At 39.4% G+C, this 21,439-nt stretch overlaps 1 protein-coding gene across 1 annotated transcript in view; it reads right to left on the bottom strand.

Moving 5' to 3' along the window:
• The window catches only part of LOC118803120 (WD repeat-containing protein 47-like), a 28,145-nt gene extending 10,901 nt beyond the window's left edge, over positions 1-17,244 (bottom strand). Inside the window, exons 1-8 of the mRNA XM_036563631.1 lie at positions 17,091-17,244; positions 14,952-15,118; positions 12,870-12,953; positions 12,268-12,352; positions 11,249-12,060; positions 10,257-10,368; positions 7,974-8,155; positions 2,083-2,310 (exon numbers count right to left, since the gene is read on the bottom strand). Coding sequence (XP_036419524.1) covers positions 2,083-2,310; positions 7,974-8,155; positions 10,257-10,368; positions 11,249-12,060; positions 12,268-12,352; positions 12,870-12,953; positions 14,952-15,109 — 1,661 coding nt within the window. The 5' untranslated portion in view covers positions 15,110-15,118; positions 17,091-17,244. The remainder of the gene's footprint in view (positions 1-2,082; positions 2,311-7,973; positions 8,156-10,256; positions 10,369-11,248; positions 12,061-12,267; positions 12,353-12,869; positions 12,954-14,951; positions 15,119-17,090) is intronic.
• Between the last annotated feature and the right edge of the window lie 4,195 nt (positions 17,245-21,439).

Genomic DNA, 21,439 nt, shown 5'->3' with positions numbered 1-21,439 from the left:
AAAGAGAATTACCTGAAAAACTAACAGCTACTAACATCAGAACTGCAAACACATTTTTTGTGTACCACAAAACCATGTAAGTTGTAATTATTGGCACCCCGGCATTTAGTACTTTACTTACCTCCCTTTATCAGCATATCAGCAAGTGTCTTCCCCTGTAACATTTGTTAAGACTGGAGATGAATGTCTGAAGGAATGGATATCTGAATGATATCTAATGCAGTAAACTGTTAATGGTTTAAATGAGCATAAAGTTTATGTAATTTTACAAGTGCTCAATATGACCTCCTACAGCTGTACGGACAACATCAACGCCATAGTCACATTCACCCCATACTCGATTGAGCATGTTGGATGCCACTGCACTCACGGCTCTTTCAATGCGATTTCAGAGATCATCCAGTGTTGTTGGGAGTGGTGGCACATAAACAGAATCTTTAACGTACCCCCATAAAAACGTTACACGTGAGATCTGGTGATGCTGGTGACCTTTTTTTCTTTGAAACTGTTGGTACCAACGACGAAAGCACTGAGCTATTTGAGGTTCACTGCCATACTGACAGTCAGAAACTCTATGACCCCCTCTTTCAATTGGTATGTGATTGGTTCCTAGATTCCTCATGGTGGTAAAAATATGGCACTTTGAAATCTGATGAATCTTTTTGAATCACCCTGTATATATATATAAATATATATTTAGTTACTATATATTTTTATAATTTTTTATAAACTGCAAAAGTGTTGCCAAAACTGTCGATGGAGCGATCTATGTGTTTACATGTCTTTTTATCTTGAATTCCTCCTTCTCAAACCGTTCAACTAACTGGAGCACGTTTTAATCAAGACTAAGACCTTTGTGGGACCATGACAAGTGAATCGTACTGCTTTTATGATCATGTCTTAAGCCTTCTTTACACTGTATAATTACATCAGTCTTACTGCAGGTCACACTGCAAATAACATCTTAGGCTATGTTCACACAGCAGGTAAAAGTGGCACAAATCTGATTTTTTTGTTTGGCTGTTCACATTATCTTTTAAATGCGATCTACATGCGACATTAGTCTGAACAGATCAGCTCCTAAACTTCCAACAAACGCCAGTTGCTACCAGAGCTTTCAGTTTCATCTTCACCAGCATCACAGGAGCGATCATGAAGTTTCACTGACTGACAGCTGGGCTCATCATCCAGAATGTGTTCGAGCTTGCTGTAAAAAGCACACGTTATTCAGCCACGCTTTCCTACGGCCGCGTTTGGCCATTTCTTTCGAAATCTCTTTGAACACAGAGGGTTTTGGATTAGTCTCTTCTAAGTTTTGTACAGAAATATACCAAATGTTTATGAGGTCTCAGCAGCGCGAAGTTATGACAAATGTCAAGTTGGATTGACGTAAAAGCCGCATGAATTCCGATCTGGCTGTTCAGACTGAGTCGCAAAATTTCTGACACTGCAATAATTTTATTGTAGGCAGCCTTTGTTCAAAGAGGCAGGAAAACGGTCAACTTGGGGCATGTCATATTAATGTTTAAAGACCACAGATTTTAAGTCACTATACAAGAATTCTTTCACGATTTGCAATTTTTGTTTGTGACAGCATTACTGTGATGATTCTCGCACAGTGTAAACCTGCCTTTAGTCAGACTGGTAGTCTTAGGCTAATCACACTATTGGTGTGCATGTAAACGTACTAAGTTTTTCACTTCAATAAACATCTATGTACTGCTCCTATGTACTATACTGTTTGTTTTAATGGAACGACTCAAGCTATGACATTCTTTCTGCATATTACTGCAAGAAATGTTGGTTGGTTCTGTTTGGTTCAGGAGCGTTGGCTAGGCATGTAAAGATTCAGGGCTTAATCCAGTCCATTGCAGGATTGTTTTGGGGTATCCTCGCCCACATTGGGGTATCCTCGCCCCTCATTCTGTAATAAATTAGTTAATTTGTTCAGGCTCTGGGTGGAGCATGGTAGTCCTGGGTACTGGGCTCTGTTGCACTAAAATTGTGCTCAGGTGATACAGAACCCAGTTAAATTGAGTATGTGTATGTGTGAGCTGTTAGAGAAGCCATGTCTGATCTCACCTCTGGGGTAACACAGGGGATTCAGTAGGGGGCTGTATGGCTTTTCTGCCCCCCGGTCTCTGTGGAGTGCTGCTGGTGACTCCCTCCTTAGGATGTGGGGTGTCTGTGGTAGCCCCTGCTGTTCTATCCGTCTCTCCCCCTCCACCATTACACTGTAGAGACAGAGCCTGAACCTCCTCTCCCAGATCATCCATCCCCACATTCAGCTCCTCCAGCTTCTGAATGGACCTGCAGAAGTATATATAAGTGCATGTAAGCACATATACATACGCGTGCACCTTCACAAACGCATCCGGTATATTTTTACATTTCTTACTTTACACACTTTGCATCTTCTGACATTTGACACCAGTTATTTCAGTACCCCCAAAACTGACCCATCCATGGATGGTCCAAAATATATTCGGCAGTAATTGTGAGGTTGGGCAAACTTTACAGACCTTTCGCAAAAATCGTATTCAACCGAATGAAAATTGCAGCAAATAAAGTACTTTTATTTTTGTCAAAATGCATAAATTTAGCATGCATTATTAATTTCACATGATATTTAAAATCTGCAGGGATATTATACCACATTTCCAAAATTCAGTCTTGGAAGTTGGTTGCATTTTTCTGCTTCTCACAATCCACATACGCCCAAACACATTCAGTGATGTTGAGGTCTGGACTCCAGGGTGACCAGTCACTTGTTCTGAGAACAACAACAGCTTCTTTGTTTGATTTGCAAATGTTTGTTTTTTTGTCTATTTCCTCAGTAACAGCTTCTTGACCGCTACACATCAAACTCCATAGTGTGGAATTGTCTTCTCACAGACAAAGGATGGACAGATGTGAAGCAAGACTGGAGCTCTCCTGTCCCTCAAAGACGAAAGCTTTAAGTACTGTTTATCTGATGGTGATAGTTTTGGCGGTCTACCAGGTCTTCCACACTTGTTAGGTGTCCCATTTTCTCTACATCTTCTAATAAAGAGAATTTTTTAATTTACGTTGACTTTCTCCTTCAATATCCAAGTGAACTATCTCATCCTGTAAAAAAACAAATAACCTGTTCTTAATGGCCACCAATAAAAGGCAGTCTCTGTCTTTTGCAGTGTATTTGATATCCACATGAAAGGTCACAATACTAGAATAGATTAGCCGTAGTTTTTTACATCAAAACACACAATTAAAACCAAAATTAAAAACAGTATGGCCTTCCTCATCTTTCATGTGTTGACAATAAGTATCATTTGAAATTGACACCACACTCCACATCAAACCAAAGCTCCTTAAAGCTTGGTTGACCTTGAAACAGTAGCTGTGAAAAGAACGTATTTTTGGGTGGAGCATGAATATCAATTCAGATTCTATGTGCTATATCTGAATTAAATAAACATGCAGACTTGCAACCTGGGTATGTGAGGCCAACAAGCACACTCAATTTAATTTGTATGTGAGCAATTCACAACCTTGCTCTCAACAGAAACTAGTCGGTTGTCAGGTTAATAAGTTCTTAACCTACAATACGCTTGAGTTACGACATTACTGTTCTTTCATCCTTTCATGGCCTTTGTACTGAATACACTTCTGTACCAATGGAGGGTTTTCATTAGCATAATAGTATTAGAATAATCTTCCATTACACTATAATCAGCTCTTAGATCTTCACTTCATGAGCACTCAGATATGATTTGGATATTAAAAACGAGCCAGATAGCAAATTTTATTAATAATAATAAAACACAGGTTAGTCTACTAACCACGTTCAATGAGCTTCATCCAGAGAGCTACTGAGAGACAAAGCTCTGTGTGTGGGTGTTTATATTTATATGACCTCATATTCATGCATGTACTTGAGTGTATTTCCCTGGGGGTCCCCCTCCACCCCTTCCCTGGACTCTAAGTGCACCATCTGGAGACCCCCAGGTGGTCTTCTTTTTGCCCTCCTCATCCCCCTTTCATTAGCTACTCATTCCTCTCTCAATTTCGCCACCCCTCCCTCCCTCCCTCCCTCTAAAACCACAAAAGAATACTATGACATGAGCACACTTCATTACCAAGGTTACTGTGGCTGCCATGGCAACACCTTTCAGTTAGCCCTGTTCTTAAAAAATAGCCCTAAAAACAGAAACTTTGGGAAAGCCTGAAAAATCTGCCTTAATTCTGAGATTTTATGCCTCGAATTACAGTTTACACATTCAAATCACATCTATAAATACCATCCTTCATTTATTTAAACTCCAGTCAAAACTGCCATCAAGTACAAGTTATCCATTGTCAGGAGATATTTCTGAGGAGACTGACTACAAGATAATCCACCTGCACAAGGAAGGGGAGTTTCCAAAACATTACTTAAAGCTTTCATCTTTGAGAGAAAAAAATCAAGTTCCAGTCGTGCTTCAGATCTGAAAAAAATCCACAGGTATTTCTGTCCATCCTCCTACTGCTGAACTGAGAAGTCAACTCAGCACTATCTGATGTGTAGCTGTCAAGAAGCCCTTACTGATAAAAGAAAACAGACAAAAAAGATGAACATTTGCAAATTAAACAAAGAAGCTGCTGGTGTTCTCAGAAAGAGTCCAGACCTCAACATAACTGAATCTGTTTGGGATTAATTGCAACCAATTCTAAGGACTGAACTTTGGAGGTGTGGAAAATATCTCTGCAGACTTCCTCAAAAAACTGAAAGGAAGTGTAACACACAAAATGCTCAAAATAAGCAATCTAAAAATAATCTGTATTTAATACCGATTTTGAATGGAAATGAAGGGTGTGCTCTGACTTCTGCACAGTACTGTATAAACAGCTTGTGTCATGAGCAATGAAGTTTCAGCATCTGACTGTGTGACAGGACAATGAGTGTTTGATCTCCTCGCTCTCTCTCCCTCCACCCTACTGTCTCTCTGCATTATTTATTAAGCTGGCCCTAACACAAATTTCGGAACCTGCAGAGTTCTGGAAATGCTCTTTGTTCATTCAGAAACATGGTCTTTCAAAAAGGGGGAACAAACATATAAACAAATAAAATAAAGCTCCCAAAATGAGCTTCAAATAAACTCCTGCTAAAACATACTCAACAATGTAAAGACAGATCACTCAACAGAACCCCAATAAAACTGACCAACATCTCACAAATATCAAAACAATACTGTATATAAACAATTTGCTATAAGAGACAAAATTATCATGACTTGGCAGAGTTGATCACAAGAAATCTAACACACACCCACGAGGCCGCTGCTCAGATGAACCCAGCACACCATGTATCAGCATCAACAGAGGTGAAATAAACTTCTAAAGCTAAGCCTAAACTTCGTTTGGAAAAGCCTGTTTCTTCCTTAACAGCCACATCATCCAAGAGTCCAGGGCTGCAAAATTTCAAAATTTTGAATTTTCTACTGAATATTAACTTGAATTTATTTTTTTACTACGATAAGAAAAGCTCAAATGTTTCACTCCAATGACTGAATGAAAAAACGATTCACTCTGCTTTTTAGTTGATGCTTTCTAATGAAACTAAACAAACACTATAAACTAAAAAAATATATATATATTGCAACTACTGAATATTTTTATTGTGAAACAGTCTGTCATGAATATTATTTAACAATAACAATTGAAAAAATCATTTTAATAACTCAATATGATTTTTTTTATATTTGTTGGTCTAATTACACCGTAAAAAATGGCTTGTCAGTTCAACCTAAAAAAATTACTTTTTTAAAAACTAGTTTTAGTTTGGTTTAACTTAAAAAATTACACTGATTGAAAGAATTGTTCATTCAAAGTATTTATTTAGGTTGATAAAACTAGTTAATAAATTTACTTGTTACCACATGATTTATATTTTTAGGTTGAATTGATGAGACATTTTTTACAGTATATTGTTATTATTAAGTTGGCTTGGAAAAAACCAACTTACTGTTCTTCGTAATCTTCTTGTTATTATTATTCTACGCTCAAAATATAAAATGCTATTCCTCCCACAGTTTTCGTTCCGACGTACGGTTTTCGTAAAATTATCGTTCAAAGATGATATTTTTCCCATAGGAATGAATTGGTGAAATTCAAATTTGTGATGTCACAATGGGCTCCTCTCACACACACACACTCACGCATGGAACACAAAGTCTCACATGCTCACAGCCTAATGCACAGCAGTATCAGCACAAATAATGAATTTTTTAAGGTGGAACTGCTTTTAAGGTAGCACTGACTTTAAGCTGGCACTGAAATTAAGGTGGAACTGCATTTCAGTTTGCACTGAATTTAAGGTAGAACTCTCCTTAACACAGCACTAAACTTAAGGTGGCACAGAATTTAAGGTGGAACTTGAAATAACATAGCACTAAATTTAAAGCGGCACAGAGTTTAAGGTGGAACTGCAATTAACATTGTATAAAATTTAAGGTGTCACAGAATTTAAGGTGGAACTTAATTTAAGGTAGCACTAAAATTAAGGTGGCACAGAATTTAAGGTGGAAATTCGTTTAAGGTGGCACAAATTTTAAGGCAGAATTTCAATTAACATAGTTAATTTAAGGTGGAACTGCATTTTGCATAGCACTAAATTTAATGTGGCACAGAATTTAAGGTGGAACTTCATTCACGGTAGCACCTAGCAACGAATTACCATCCACCACGGATATTGCAGTTTCTGCTTAGCAACATTTTGGCAACATTTTAACAACTATCAACAGTCTTTAACCATTTTAACGTTTTAACGTAATTAACTGGCTTTTTCAAGCCAACTTAAAGTTCGTTCACGAACTTTCCCTTTCTAGTTAAGTTATTAAGTTCAACCATGTACTCACAAGCATGATTATGAGCTACATTTATGTAGAACAGAAACTGAATGACCTTAACCTGGTGTAAAGCAGGTTAAGATCCAGATTAAGGTGCAGGCCTGAGCTTTTTTAAGTGTACACTGCAGCCAAACAAGTGGAAAAACAGTCAAAAGGGTGGGACTGTGGATTTTATGGACTCGTTCAGACATGTGGCTACAGAACAGTATACACAGCACAGAGGACTCTCTCTCTATCATATACACATACAGCACAAAGACAATGTCAACAAACCCCTCTGTATGCCTACTAACAGCACCTGATCATGATTAATTATTAAGGGCCGTCAAGTCAGTTGCAACTCCTGGTGACTACATGGATGGTGCTTATAAAGAATATTCTGTCCTGTTTCGGTCTTGCACCTGTTTAGTGCTGTAAAGCACACTGACCTCAGAGCAAGTGAGGAAGGCCTCCATAAGGTGGTGCTGGGTTTATGATTGTGCATGAATATGATGCTGTGGGACTATATCACAGCAGTAAAGTAGTTTTGAGGTTCTGAGCACAAGCTAAACAACTGAGGTTTAGTTTTGAATGTTGGCCTGGGTGATTAATCATGAACAATAACTACTAAAATCAAGCAATTTTTGACACTGACATTGCATGTTTGAGTACTTTTTTAGTAAAAAGATTATGCCATTCTGTTCCTCAATCAGGTCTTAGCAACAATGGCTTGAACTTTAAACAAATGCAACTTCAGCTCACCAGGTGGCAATGAGCACCTTTTCTCCCGCTAGATGAAGAGGAAGAAGTCTAGCCATTCAGTCACAAAACAAAGGTAATTAGGAACTGATTTCTATATTGAAATTATGGTCAGCCAGAGTTTCAGGGAAAAAAGTCAGAACAAAAGAAGACTGTGAAAACAAAATTTGATACATACTTATTAGAGTATATAAATCACTTTTATAAGCCACTTTACAGCTTATACCAGAGTAAGTCTTTTGTTTTTCTAAATATTCAGACTGAAAATGGCACATTATTATTATCTATATTAAAAGATATGGACTAATTTATATTTAAAATTATTTTTTTTTTTAATCATGAGGCCAGACATAAAGCACTGTGATTGACCTGTTGAGGAAGGTCTCTGTGAGGTTGTGCTTGGCAGTGGGTGGAGTCTCCTGATGCTGGACTCCGCCCTCCAGCAGCATCTGCTGATAGAGCTGTCTCTGCTGCTGCTTCTGCTCCAGGTGCTGCTGCACTCGCAAACGCTGCCTGTAGTACTCCTGATACTGCTCTGTGGAGTCCCGCAGCTAGAGAGAGAGAGAGAGAGAGAGAGAGAGAGAGAGAGAGAGAGAGAGTGTCAACATACAGGCTCTTGCAGTCTAAGAGGTCAATAACTGTATTACTCCATTTACACTTTTATGCATTCTTATATTAGTGCTAAAGCAGTTCTGTATTTCACTTGAGACATTCACATCAATACATCAGTGTTGAATTTAACCTGAGAGACAAATAGAATAAAACCAAAAGAGTGACAGTGCTGTTGCGAAACACCACAAAATCCTTCTCTTTCATCATTCAGCAAACCCAGAGACAGTAACCCTAAATAACTATTCATACCAAGTAGAATTTTTGCAAGGGAAAATAAACAGATGTGTATTACAACATTTCATAACCTTCACATCAAATACAGAAGAGGTAAGCCAACCTGATTCCTCAAGCAACAGTGACAAAGACTTTATTTATTTATTTTTTTAATATACTGCACACACACTTACACTTTTACAAAAAAGCTGGATATAAACAGACTATAATACACCTATATAAATAAAACAAAAATAATAAACAAACAAAGGTTTAACAGCAAGACTAGCTGTTCTGTTGCTTTTATCTTGACTGAAACCATGACACTGATAGGTCAGCATGGTCTTTCTGTAGAGACTAGGTGTTTATAGGCTTTAACTCTAAGACTAAATAAAAAGAAGTCCTAAAATCCAGTGAGGGCACCAGGTATTCACATGCTACTGCAATCTGAAGATCTTAAAGGTCTATTTCAAAAACATTTTTTTAAAATGTAGTAAGATACGGCACGGCATACTAAAATTAGGAGAAACGACTAAGCAGAAGAAGAAACTGAAAAACACAAAGATGACGATAACAAGAACAAATTTCATGTTTTAGTCTACGAAGAGGCTACAAATCTCATGAAAGACTTTTTGGGATAAGGCATTTTTGTTTGCAAACCATTTGAAAGTCATCAAACAATCAAAACTAACACTGAGAGAATCGTGAAGAAAAGAAAAACCATGAGAACCTTGAAATGGACAGGCGGTACTTGCAAATGTGTTTGACATCTACACGCTAAATGAGACTCATGACATCATGCATGCATTGTTGACTGATGATCCAGCATTAGATTTGAGATACACAAACAACACTGTGGAAGGCACTGTGTTTGCATGTTACTATTTACTATGAACACACAACCATTTTTGACCATTTGAGCATGTAAAATTATTTCAGATTATCAATATTATCAGTTTTCAAAATTTTAAGCCTCTTAAATTGGTATCTGTGACCACATCTTCACACTGCTTGGTCTTAGCAATTCTAATATTATTTTTAAGCCATATCAATCACCCCTACCCGAGTCAGTCATCTCATAAATGGAGATGTGGGAAATAAGCAGCCACTCACATTCTTTTACACTCATCAACGCACAGTGACACACCTACCAACTGCAGCCTGGAAACAGCCCACTGTGAGCTCCAGTGGGAGAAAAATAGGAAAAATAGTTTCAGCTCGCTACACAGTGTGCTACACAACCCCTGACAACAGCACAGCAGTCTAACATACCAAAATACATAAACACGCTGCATATGTAATCAGCCAAATAAGTAAGCCTGATATTGTCACCGTTGGAACAAAACCTTGTTTTTTTTAGATAAATGGAAAAATGCCAGCTGCTGTTTAAAGTGTCAAAATTTTATGATAAACAAACCAATAGAAAGGGTCCAAAATGATATAGAATATAATTTTGTCAAGTTAACTTACATTTGAGAAGGAGAAATATACAGCTGCTCTATCGTGATACCCAGTCACTTTAGCTTGCGTGTAAAAATGTGTAAAAATCACAGCAGATCTTAACCCACGTTTGTGTAAAGCATTTCTGCAGCCGTAATGAGAGTAGCAGAAGTAGTGAGAGGAACTTGAGCACAGCAGGGTTAATGCTAACAGCTGATCAGAGGAGAGCGGATGCTGTAATCTGCCAGACACGATCAACAATTCTACAAAACTACACTAATAATAACAAATGTCAGTATGTTACAAATGTGTGAAATACCAATCTATCTGAGCATAACATTTTCTGTCAATCGATAAATGCCAAATTCAGGAATTTCATGTCATTACCTCATTCCTATCTGAGGGAGTTGGGGCATCCTGACCTGGGGCGGGGACTGGGCGGGAGTTCTGAGGACCCGTTGAACTCATCATTTTATCAGAGGGAGTTTCAGTTCTGGAGCTGCAATACCAACAGAAAACACACATTACTCTGTCTCTCTTTATTTCTCACGCACCTATTATAAAAATAATTACTACAAGGCAATGAGAGACCAATCATAATTCATTCTCTCTCACACATACCTACACACACACTGTTATTATAATTACAGCATAAAAATTGTGTCCCCATCTCTGCCTCTCTCACACACAAACAGGAAACACAAATTTCACAATACGTACACAATATGATTCCTCTGTGATACAGAATTAGAAAAAAACGCTAATAAATGCATTTATGTAGGTATGTAGGTATGTATGTATGTATGTGCGTATGTATGTGCGTATGTATGTGATTGAGCAGCTGGACGTAGGTCCGCTGCCAAGGAGATGTTGTTAAGTACGTCACTGAGAAGGTAGAGCTCTAGCTGATTTTAGCTTGAAGCAGAAAGAGTGGAAACACATTTCTCTAAAAATAACATGTTAGAAAACTGTGTTGTACTAAAAAGTAGTAAGCAAGTGCTACTATTGTGAAACGGAAGCATCTAAGAGCAACAACAGCTCAGCCACAAAGAAACAAACCATGCAAACTCACAGAGCACGACCAGCAAGTGCTGAAGCACATAGCTCATTGAAGCACATAGCTTTTGACTCAATGGAAAAAAAAAAATCCATAGCTTCATTTCAAAATCATGTTAAAAGCCTCTCCAGAAGAGTGGAGGCTGTTACAGCTGCAAAAGGGGGCCCAACTCCATGTTAATGCCCATGGTTTTGGAGTGAGATGTCCGACAAGCTCATGTAGGTGTGATGGTCAGGCGTCCACATACTTCTGAAAATATCAGCACTGCTTATCATATCATTAACTTCTCTTGCTTTCATGGGCTGCATAACCAAAACATTACCTCTCAGGTGACTCCTCAAAGATGCTGTGGCACTGTGACTCCTCCATCATTAGACTACGGCTCAGGTTTTGCCCACCAGGATACTGGAAGTTAGCGAACGAGTGTGACATGGGCGAAGCCTTGCCTGCGTCTGTGGTTCCGCCCCCTCCTCTCTTCTCCAGGCCTGAGAGGCCATAAGAGAGGCCATCCAGTGCTGGGTTGAGCGAGCGAGACATGTAGGTGTCGGCTGACTGCGGGCGGCGAAGGGGGGAGGCTGGGTAGGGCGACAATTTGCTGATTAGCGGGGTCAACAGGTCAGCGTAGGCTGCTTTGGCTGGCTTGACCAGGCGGTCTGTGTGGATGTTGAGGATTTTCTGCTCAAAGGCGCAGGAGAAGACACTGGGGGAAAGGTTTTGGAGCCAGGAGAGCAGGCTGAGGTCCAGATCGTCGCAGCCGTTTCCGCACAGCATGTCAATTCCTAGCAGAACTTCACCTTCTGTGATCTCCTCGCCCGTGGCTTTGCTCTGGCAGAACTCCACGCAGCACTCGTACAGGAGACCCTTAATTAGTAATTGGAAGAGGCGGTTACCGCTAGCCTTGAAGCCGGCCTCACTCAGCTTGCGGTCAGCCGGGATGAACTCTGCCACCATGGCGCAGGCTTCCTCGAAACACTGGACCCGCGCCGTGCTGGGGTTCCAGTCCTTGAACTCAGCGTGGTTGGTCAGTCGGGGCAGGGTCAGAAGCAGGCACAGCTTACTGTAGTCCTCCTTAGAGGGGCAGAACTCCTCCAGAGCGTGGAGGCATTTTACAGCTTCCTGCATGGTAAACTCCAGCTGTTTGGGTTCAAAGCGAAGAGAGAGACAAAGCGGTAAAGTGAGAGAGAGCGAGAGAGAAGGAAGGTAAACACAAAATGAAATTTCAACTTTACAGAGTTTAGCTTTACGATGTCTGTACAGACAAAAAGCTCTGCCATTACATCACACAGCAGTGAATCAGAGTGACAGTTCAGTGGCATAAATTCTACAGGCAGCAGTACTCACATGCTGCGGCTCATCCTCAGCTGACATGGCATTGTTCACACACAGCGCTTCCAGAAACTTCTGCTTCAGGACAATGTAGCGGAACCTAGGGGTTGGCAATATGGCAATAAATATTATATCCAATTATTCAAGACTTTTTCACGTTACACAATATGGATTACGATATTTAGTTCTTCTGAGATTAAGCTGTAACAGACACAAATAAAATCTATGTCACATTTAAAAAACAATAATAACAGTAATAAATATACAACCATGGTGTTTTTTCTATTTATTATGCTTACTTCGTAATAAAACATATAGTTAGTCAATACTGACAATAACCACTCAGAAAAGGGCACTGTGACATTCATGGTAACAATAAAATATCATCATGCGGAACCTGACATAAAATCAAAAGTCATTGGGAAAACATTCCAGTACCTGATCCAGTTACAATTACAAATGTATCAATACACAGTGCAGTTACAGTTACCACTGCCTCATTACCTGAAGCAGTGATCAGCAGAAACTGGCTATGGATTCTAGTCTGAATCTGGATTTGAGCATGCTATATTTAGTAAGAAAACATGCTAAGAACCCTGAGAGGAGACAGAGCTCACCTTTTCTTATCAAACTTGTCCATGCACTCCAGAGGCTGAATGAACTGCAGCACCTCATCCCACTGCCCATCAAGAATAAGCTGCCTGAGAGAGAAAGGCACAAATAGAAAGAGAGACAGATAGAGACAGAGAGATAGACAGAGAGATAGACAGAGAGTGAGAGTGAGAGAAAGGCAAGGGACAAAGCACGCAGACAGCCTCTTATTAACTCGGTATTCAAAAAGTACTATATATATATATATATATATATATATATACTATATATATATATATATAGAGAGAGAGAGAGAGAGAGCCAAACTGTTTATGTATCGGCAGATATGTACATGAAAAACACTGGATATCAGCATCAGCCTACAAATACCATATTACTGCATCCCTTCAACTATTACAATATTACATTTTTTGACATTTTGTTCACCCCTATGTGTAGAGCTGGGCAATATGACAAAAATATAATATCATAATACTGCAAGAACTTCATGTCACAACGTATTATTTCTGACATCTGTTGAGCAGGAAGAGACAAAGTAGTGCCACATATACAAAATACTAAAAACTATACATGCAATGATATTCAGCATTTTGCAAACTGTGCTGCACCAAATCTAATTAAACAGAACTAATTATGCTCTCTTTGTAGCAAAACATGCAGTTGGTCAGTGTTCTTTAAGCCCTGGCGCACCTATATGCACTTACACACTAAGAAAAACACACTGTGACATGCTGTGCTGTTTTTATCACAATACTGATAAAAAATTGTCACCTGTGTGTCTTCCTTGTAGAGAAAATTCCCAATAATTTTGCATTGCTCAGTGTGCTCCACTCATCCCAAGTCTGTTACCCTTTACAAATTAAGCAGCTAAGGGTCATTAGGTCTAATGAGTTTCTAAAATGGAAGTGCCAGATGAGGCACTCTGACCATTTTACAGCACCTGTCTGAATTTGTGAAGCCCTCACACCCCTAACACCAGCACAAACATACTCACTGTAAGCACACAAACCCCTCACACACTGCAGCTAGGGTCTAGGGTCTGCTCTCAGCTCTAATCTGACCTTTCTGCACTTCCAGCCTAGCGACAGTATCAGGACGGCAGCATGAATGGGTACTATTGTAAAAGTGCTGGCCCTCAACACTCACACAGCAACAGTGGGAGAGGCCCACACTGTCTCCAGTCTTTGGTATTCACTCACGCTAACACTGTAAACAAATAACAATGTGTGAATCAGGCCTCCTTCAAATTAAAAGTCCTCCTTCACATCTCCTCCCACTGCCTGCCATTGCTGATGAAGAAGAGACTTCACAACTAAGCTACTCCTTTTTTTTGGAAACTGAAGTACTATTCAGAAGGGATTAGTTATTCATGTGGAAGTGGGATAACGCCAGTTTACCACAGGACAACTGTAATGTTTATGACTGATTAGCACAGGATTAAAAATCGGTATGAGTGGCTACTGGATTCATGCAATACCTTTACTGTTAGTCCATTTAGCCTAGACATCTGTTTTGCTGTCTTAAGTGAATGCAGTGTCTCTTTAGCATTTCATTAGCTTGGGAATTCACAGCCAACAATCAATCAAACATTTTTCTAGAATTTTTACATTTTAACGTTCTCAGTTGTACACCTGAGGAGGACAATACACACTGGCTTGATTTTGGCCACAGAGAACACAAGTAAATGCTTCTTTAAGTGCCTCTATGCTTAAGAAACTCCTTTTCCATGGAATACAAATTGAATGCATTCTGTCTAACTGTTGATGGATGCAATGCTGTGCTAAAGAACATTACATCGCAGAAACTAATCTGTATGTAACCTATATGTAGCAAACAGTCTATTACCACAGACAACACCTGCTTTCTGTAATCAGTGAGTTTCAAGTCATTTTCTATACTTTTACTCACAGTAACAAAAACATATCACAATTACTGTGCACGGTAATCAACTGTACAACACAGATGGTGCAGATAAAAGACGGGTTTATACTCAGTTTGGAAAAAAAATTAAGTATTTCCTTTAAGAGGCTCATAAATCTCCAGTGTGCGAGTGAGATGAGCTTAGATGGATTGAGTGTAAGTCCAACCTGAGGAAAAGCATGTCATCTGAGTAGAGCCCATTTATCACTCCACTTTCCTTCTCCAGTGCTAACATGCTGATGTGCAGCTTCCGTGAGTTCAGGAAATCCAGGACCACCTTAATGATCTCCACCTCCTTCACATTAATGGTCTCCTCTGCTGTCATGGTGGCAGGCTGTTACGAAGAAAGAGGGAGAGAAAGTAAGGAAACCTGATAGAAAGAAAGGATAGTGCATAAAAGAGACAGAGAGAAGAGAGAACAGAATGAGAGACAGAAAGAGAGCAGTGTGGGGAAAACGAGAATAGAATGAATGAACAATAATTAAAGAAAAGAGAGCGAAAAAGAAAACAGTGAGATAGGGAGAGAGTGAAAGAAAAGAAAGAACAAAGTGGATGGAGAACAGAATAAGAGAGAAGGGGAAAATAATGAAAGAGCAACATTGACAGAGAAAACTTCTGTGTGAGAGCCGAAAAGCATGTTAAAGAGGAACTCCACCTATTTATCAAAAGTAATTCAATCTTTAGGATGTAAAGAAAGTCGTTCAGAGTGGTCCGATGTGTAACAGAGTCAGAACTGCCCACGGTTGTGACAAGAAGCAGATGTTTGAAGAGTTTAACACTTCTAAAACCTTCCTCCCACAACATTACTACACAAAATAGTCATGAATACACTAAAACATGGTTTTATGATGGTTTTTGAGAAGGTCTTGGCCTAAAACATATTTTTAAAAAGCCATTTGTGGCAGAGAGGTACATGCAAGGATTTGTAAGGCAAAATTATAGGAGTCCCAAACAGTCCTAAAAGAAAACTTAATATTTCAGAATTACCAGTATTTTACCATTATAAACATTAGCTACATATAACAACTCAGAAGACAAATGTAGGTAGAGTTTAGCCAGTGATGTGCAGGCATTTAAGACGAGCCCCACTCAGATTCACACAAACAGTGACAAAAAAAGGGAAAACAGACAAATGCTTAAATGTCTGCTAGACTTAAGAATATCATAAGGTGATACGTTCAAAAACAACAGTAGCCAGTAAATGAGAAATAAGAAAGCAAAATAAAGCATTTACATGTTTTATTTACATGGTTTATTAACTCTAGGAGACTAAGTTTTCTTGTATTGTACTTGTGATTAAGTCGATCTATTGTCTTCAGACATGTTACCTTAGTAGGACTGTAACGTTATAGTTTTTCAACTGAGAATTAAATGCCACAGTAATGTAAGCAAAGGCAATTTAATATTTGGAATGATGAATTTTCTAATTCAGGCTTCTTGTCCCACTATTTAAATATGTTTCTCACTCAAACAAAAGCATTCTGAGCTTCATAATCATTAGACCAGTCGTTTATTCAGGAAAACAGGCGGTATGTTAACCGATTAGAGTTGTAATCGTCAGCTGCAGCCCTACAGCAAAGAAATCTGACTCGGTAAGTTTCTCTATGGTGCACCATTTCACATCAAATCGAATGACTTTGTTGACATCCCGACAACTGAAATACGCAGCAGTTCTGAAGAGTCAGAGACATTAACCTCCCCTTTAAATACTTTTATCCCTGTATATTTTTATTTTTGTTACAGGACGGCACGCCTCTCAGACTGCTTCACATTTGGTCTATCACAAACGACTGATCCGTTTAATGAAGTAAACAGTCGGCATAACGCCCAATAAAACGAAACCAGGCTGCATCTGAAAAGAAAAACGAACCCCCCTAAAAATGCAGCCAACCCCCAGTTTTTCATAAACCAAGTGGGCCGGCGTGTCCCACCCAGCTGAGCTGCTAGCATCCGGAGCCTTTGCTTACTCACGCTTTCCCACCGCCTGCCTGCCTGCAGCTACCAGAAGCCCAACCTGCCAGTTACGGCTCTGTAACGGTGCTTTCTCCTCCATAACATGTACCAGCTCAGAACGAGCCTTGTAAGCACACGCTAGCCCGCTACAGTCACCCGAGAAATCCTGGCGACGAACGAAGACATCCCTCCAAATCCGCTGTGGCAGATTTAGATCAGTGAGAGGAGGATGGCTAACTAGCGATAAGCTAACTAAGCGGCATGAAGACAGACAGCGCTCGCTGGCTGCAGCCCAGCCTCGCCTCTACAGAGAGCGGAGGAATAACGGCGTTCAGCGGGGATTTAGAGCTCACCTGATAACGTCTACATATACACAAAGCACAGAGGTCCGCTCGGGGGTCACGGAGGTCGTGCTGTCACACGCCGTCCTGTGTTTTTCCTTTGGCTAATCTTTACTCGCTCTCTCTCTCCTCTTGTTGTCTCGCCTCTCCGCGCCGTTACCTCCCAGCTCTGGTTGTCAGGCGAACGTTTCCTCCGCCGAGCTCGACCAATCAGGGCCGAGTGCAGAGCGGCGTCGCTTCGAGAAGAAGCCCCGCCCACACAGAGCTGAGAAGTCTGATATTAGTTCCCACATTCCTCAGTGAGCTCACTTCAAACTGACACTCCCGACATCTGATCGATGCATTCCTACTCGTCGCCACAGCCTCTGAAGTGAGATTTACTGCTTTAAAGACAAGGATAACCCTCTTCTAATGCTGTGTCTTTAAGGTGGAAGTAAATTTGGGAAAGACTTATGTGCTCTGTGGTAGATGGGGTGGTCTGTTTGAAATTTGCTTTGCTAGCTAATTTTTAAACAGAATTATTCCTTTAATAAGGAAGTTTGACCACCATCATCAGTAATGCTAGCTTGCACCAGGGATGTAGTTTATTGGCCTTGACATCAGTGGCTAGCAAGCAGGCTCCCTAGTTGAGCACTGTAGGCATTCCCAATTATATATTAATGTAATGCATGCTGGGTATTGTAGTCAGAGAACAGTGATGGACAAAAACGATCTAAAATTGTGAATTCTGTCAACTGGCCATAGGACACAATGTTGCGCTATAGAATTTTACATAACATAACAAATAACACTAAATACTAGTTTTAGGCCAGGATGCCCCTTTAATGGGCCCATATCCTACATTTTTCTTGTATATATTTTTCCCCTGGTTTCCACTTATGCCATTTGTGTGGGTTTATGTGCCAAAAAATGTCTTAATCCTTTTTTGTACATGACAATTTTCCAACCTTTCCTTGTCCCTTACAATTAAAAAGTTTTTGTTGCTGTGCCTTTAAGACTGATATATGTAAATGAGCTCTGTTCTGACTGGCTGCTTTGTTTTTTCCCTTTTTAAAAACAGTCTGGGCAAAAACACTCCTTACAACTTCAACATGAATAGGGCGCATATATGTAAATACGTTGGCTTCATAACATCACATGAGTTAATAGTTCCTTATGAAACAATGTTAACGTACACTCTTAAATAAGATGGTTCTTCAAGGGTTCTTTAGTAAAGAAAATTGTTCTATATAGAACCATAACACTCAAAGAACCCTTTGCAGGATTAAATGGTTCTTTGTATGGTGAAATGGTTCTTCAGATTCATGGAGAATGTGCTTTAGAGGGTTCTATATAGAACCATTTTGAAAATGACTCTATATAGCACCAAAAAGGGTTCTTCTGTTGTTACAAGCTAGACATCATAATAATAGAAGAACATTTTTTGGTGCTATATAGAACCCCTTTTTAAAAAGGTTCTATATAGAACCGTCTGCAGTACATTCTCCATCAATCTGAAGAACCCTTTTATGATGCACAGAACCCTTTAATTATGCAAAGGGTTCTTTGAGTGTTCATGGTTCTATTTAGAACCATTTTCTTTACTAAAGAACCCTTGAAAGACCATCCATTTTAAGGTTGTACAGACTCTTTCACTTTGGAAAAGCAAGAGAAGTGTGGTTTACCACTGTATGGGCTCTTTAATAGCACAGCCTCTTCACATTTCTGAGATTGCAGCTCATTTTAGATGTTAAGTTTTTAGATCAAAGCTGCCTCCAAAAAATTGTAATATGTAATAAACTCCTCAATTTAATGTTGTTAGTTGACAAATTTTAGCTGTTGCAAGACCTACACTTCTCCACTGGTTAGGGAAAAAAAACTTTTGACCCATTTCCTCAACAATTTGCATTATAATGTTAATAAAAACACATTTTCCAAATAACAACACTGTATAGCCTGTGGTGGGGTGGACGTTTAGGGGATTTTTTATTTTTCGGAGCACAGGCCACCTACAGAAGCCCATTCCTGCCTTTGATATTTTTACTCTCCATTTCTGGCAACAGAATGCAAAACAATTGACTAATAATAGCTTATCATACCAAAATAATTGCTTACTTTTTTAAAATTGAATAATTCATTATTTCAGTCGGCGGCGCAGTGGCGCAGTGGGTAGCGCTGTCGCCTCACAGCAAGAATGGCCTGGGTTTGATTCCTGGCTGGGTGACCAGGGTCATTTCTGTGTGGAGTTTGCCTGTTCTCCCCGTGTCTGCGTGGGTTTCCTCCGGGTACTCCGGTTTCCTCCCACAGTCCAAAAATATGCAGTCAGGCTGATTGGACATGCTGAATTGCCCCTAGGTGTGACTGTGTATGTCTGTCCGTCTACCCTGAGATGGACTGGCGACCTGTCCAGGGTGTGTCATACCTTCTGCCCAATGACGGGTGGGATGGGCTCCAGCATCCCACCGTGACCCAGAAGGATAAGCGGTTTAGATGATGTATGTATGTATAATTCATTATTTCAACATAGTATGTCAGAGTTTCTTCTTAATAACTCAAAATCTTGAGAAAGGAAGTCAATAGTTTGAGAAAATAAATCATAATTTTAAGATAGTAAGTCATTATTTAAAAAAAATAAGTATGTTTTAAGATACTATGTTATTTTGAAAAAATAAGTCATTATTATGAGATACTACATCAATATTTTGACATGCTGTCATAAACTGAGGAGGCTTAGCTTCATTATGTGAGCTGTAGCTGACATTAGAACAGACAACTTGAGTTCACTCATCCAAATTTTCTTTTTCTAGCTTTTTCTTTTTAGAAAAATGTATGTTTACATCTTCATAGCACCAGCTTGGCTGCTTTAAAGTACATAAAGAGGGTGCTAAGGTAAATAAATACTGAGCAATATTGACTGTTGATGCTAACAGAGATTTAGGGAGTGTCCTGTTCCAGTGTAGAGATTTGCTTCTATGAGAGAAATGAAAAGCAGATGTAAATGAGTAGATCTAGCAATCAGAAACCATGGCTTAGGAAGAAATAATCTATCAAAATAATCCCCATAAAATCCCTAAATTAGTCTGTGTAGCCCTATACTATCTACTTCGACATCTGGATATCAGTTTAATCCCCGGAATCACAAAGAATTAAAAAAATAAAGTCATTTTAAAAGCCTATTTTCATGACATTTTCATCTTATTAATTCTAAATCCTAATCAGTTCAGCAGGCATTTATCAGGCTGGTAAAATTGACTAATTAACAAAATCATAACATTACAATATTGTTGCATTACAGGGGAATTTCATCAATTTTTAAAATTATCTTCATATCATTATGATGTAAACAAAGTCATTCAATGTGAAAAATTTGCCAAGTTAGTATTGGTCACAGTGGTAGTGATAGGAACCAGACGTCTGAAGAGTTAATGCCTCTAAAATCTACATCACTGAAAGTTGTTACACAAAATGTTTATGAATACGCTGCCTAATGCCCGAGATATTGTTAACAATAGGTCAATGGTAGAGATGGAAACTATATAGCCAAAAGTATGTGGACACCTGACCAAAACCATGAGTTGCCCCACCACTTTGCAACTATCACAGCTTCCACTCCTCTGGGGAAGCTTTCCACAAGATTTTGAGTGTGTCTGTGGAAATCTGTACCCATTAATTCAAAAATGCATTTGGTCAAGCACTGATTTTGGACGAGAAGCCTGGCTCACATTCAATGATCCAATTCATCCCAGAGGTGTTAAATGAGGTTGAAGTCAGGGCTCTGTGCAGGCCACTGGAGTTCCTCCACACCAAACTCGACCTCGCTTTGTGAAGAGGCGCACAGTCATGCTGGTACAGGAAAGGGTCTTCCACAAAGTTGCCACAAAGTTGGAAGTAACTGTCTACAATGTCTTCATATGCTGTAGCATTAACATTACCCTTCACTAGAACTTAAGGGCCAAACCCAAACCCTGAAACAACCCCAGACGATTATTCCTCCTCCACCAAACTTTACCGTTGGCATTCTATGCCAGTGCTACATTCAAAGTGACCGAGATCTTCAATTTCAGCTATTCTACTGCCAGTGTTTGTCTATGGAGATTGCATGGCTATGTGCTTGATTTTATACAGCTGTTAGCAATGGGAATGGCTGAAACACCTGAATCAATTAGGAGGCTTATCCGCATACTTTGGCCATAGTGTACATGCAGGGCATTATAAGGCAAAACAGTCCTTAAAGAAAATCTTTTTTAAATATAACACTGTTTCACATTTATCAACATTTGGCATTATCAACATCTGACATTGTGATCCACTCTGAATGACCTGGTGGAATTTACCTTTAATAAAAATAATAATAATAATAATAATAATAGCACCACCAAAGC

The sequence above is a fragment of the Colossoma macropomum genome, unplaced genomic scaffold (genome assembly GCF_904425465.1).
Source record: "Colossoma macropomum unplaced genomic scaffold, Colossoma_macropomum, whole genome shotgun sequence".
Classification (NCBI taxonomy): Eukaryota; Metazoa; Chordata; class Actinopteri; order Characiformes; family Serrasalmidae; genus Colossoma; species Colossoma macropomum.
Note: the sequence above shows the minus strand (reverse complement) of the source record. Positions and strands in the feature narration are given on the sequence as shown.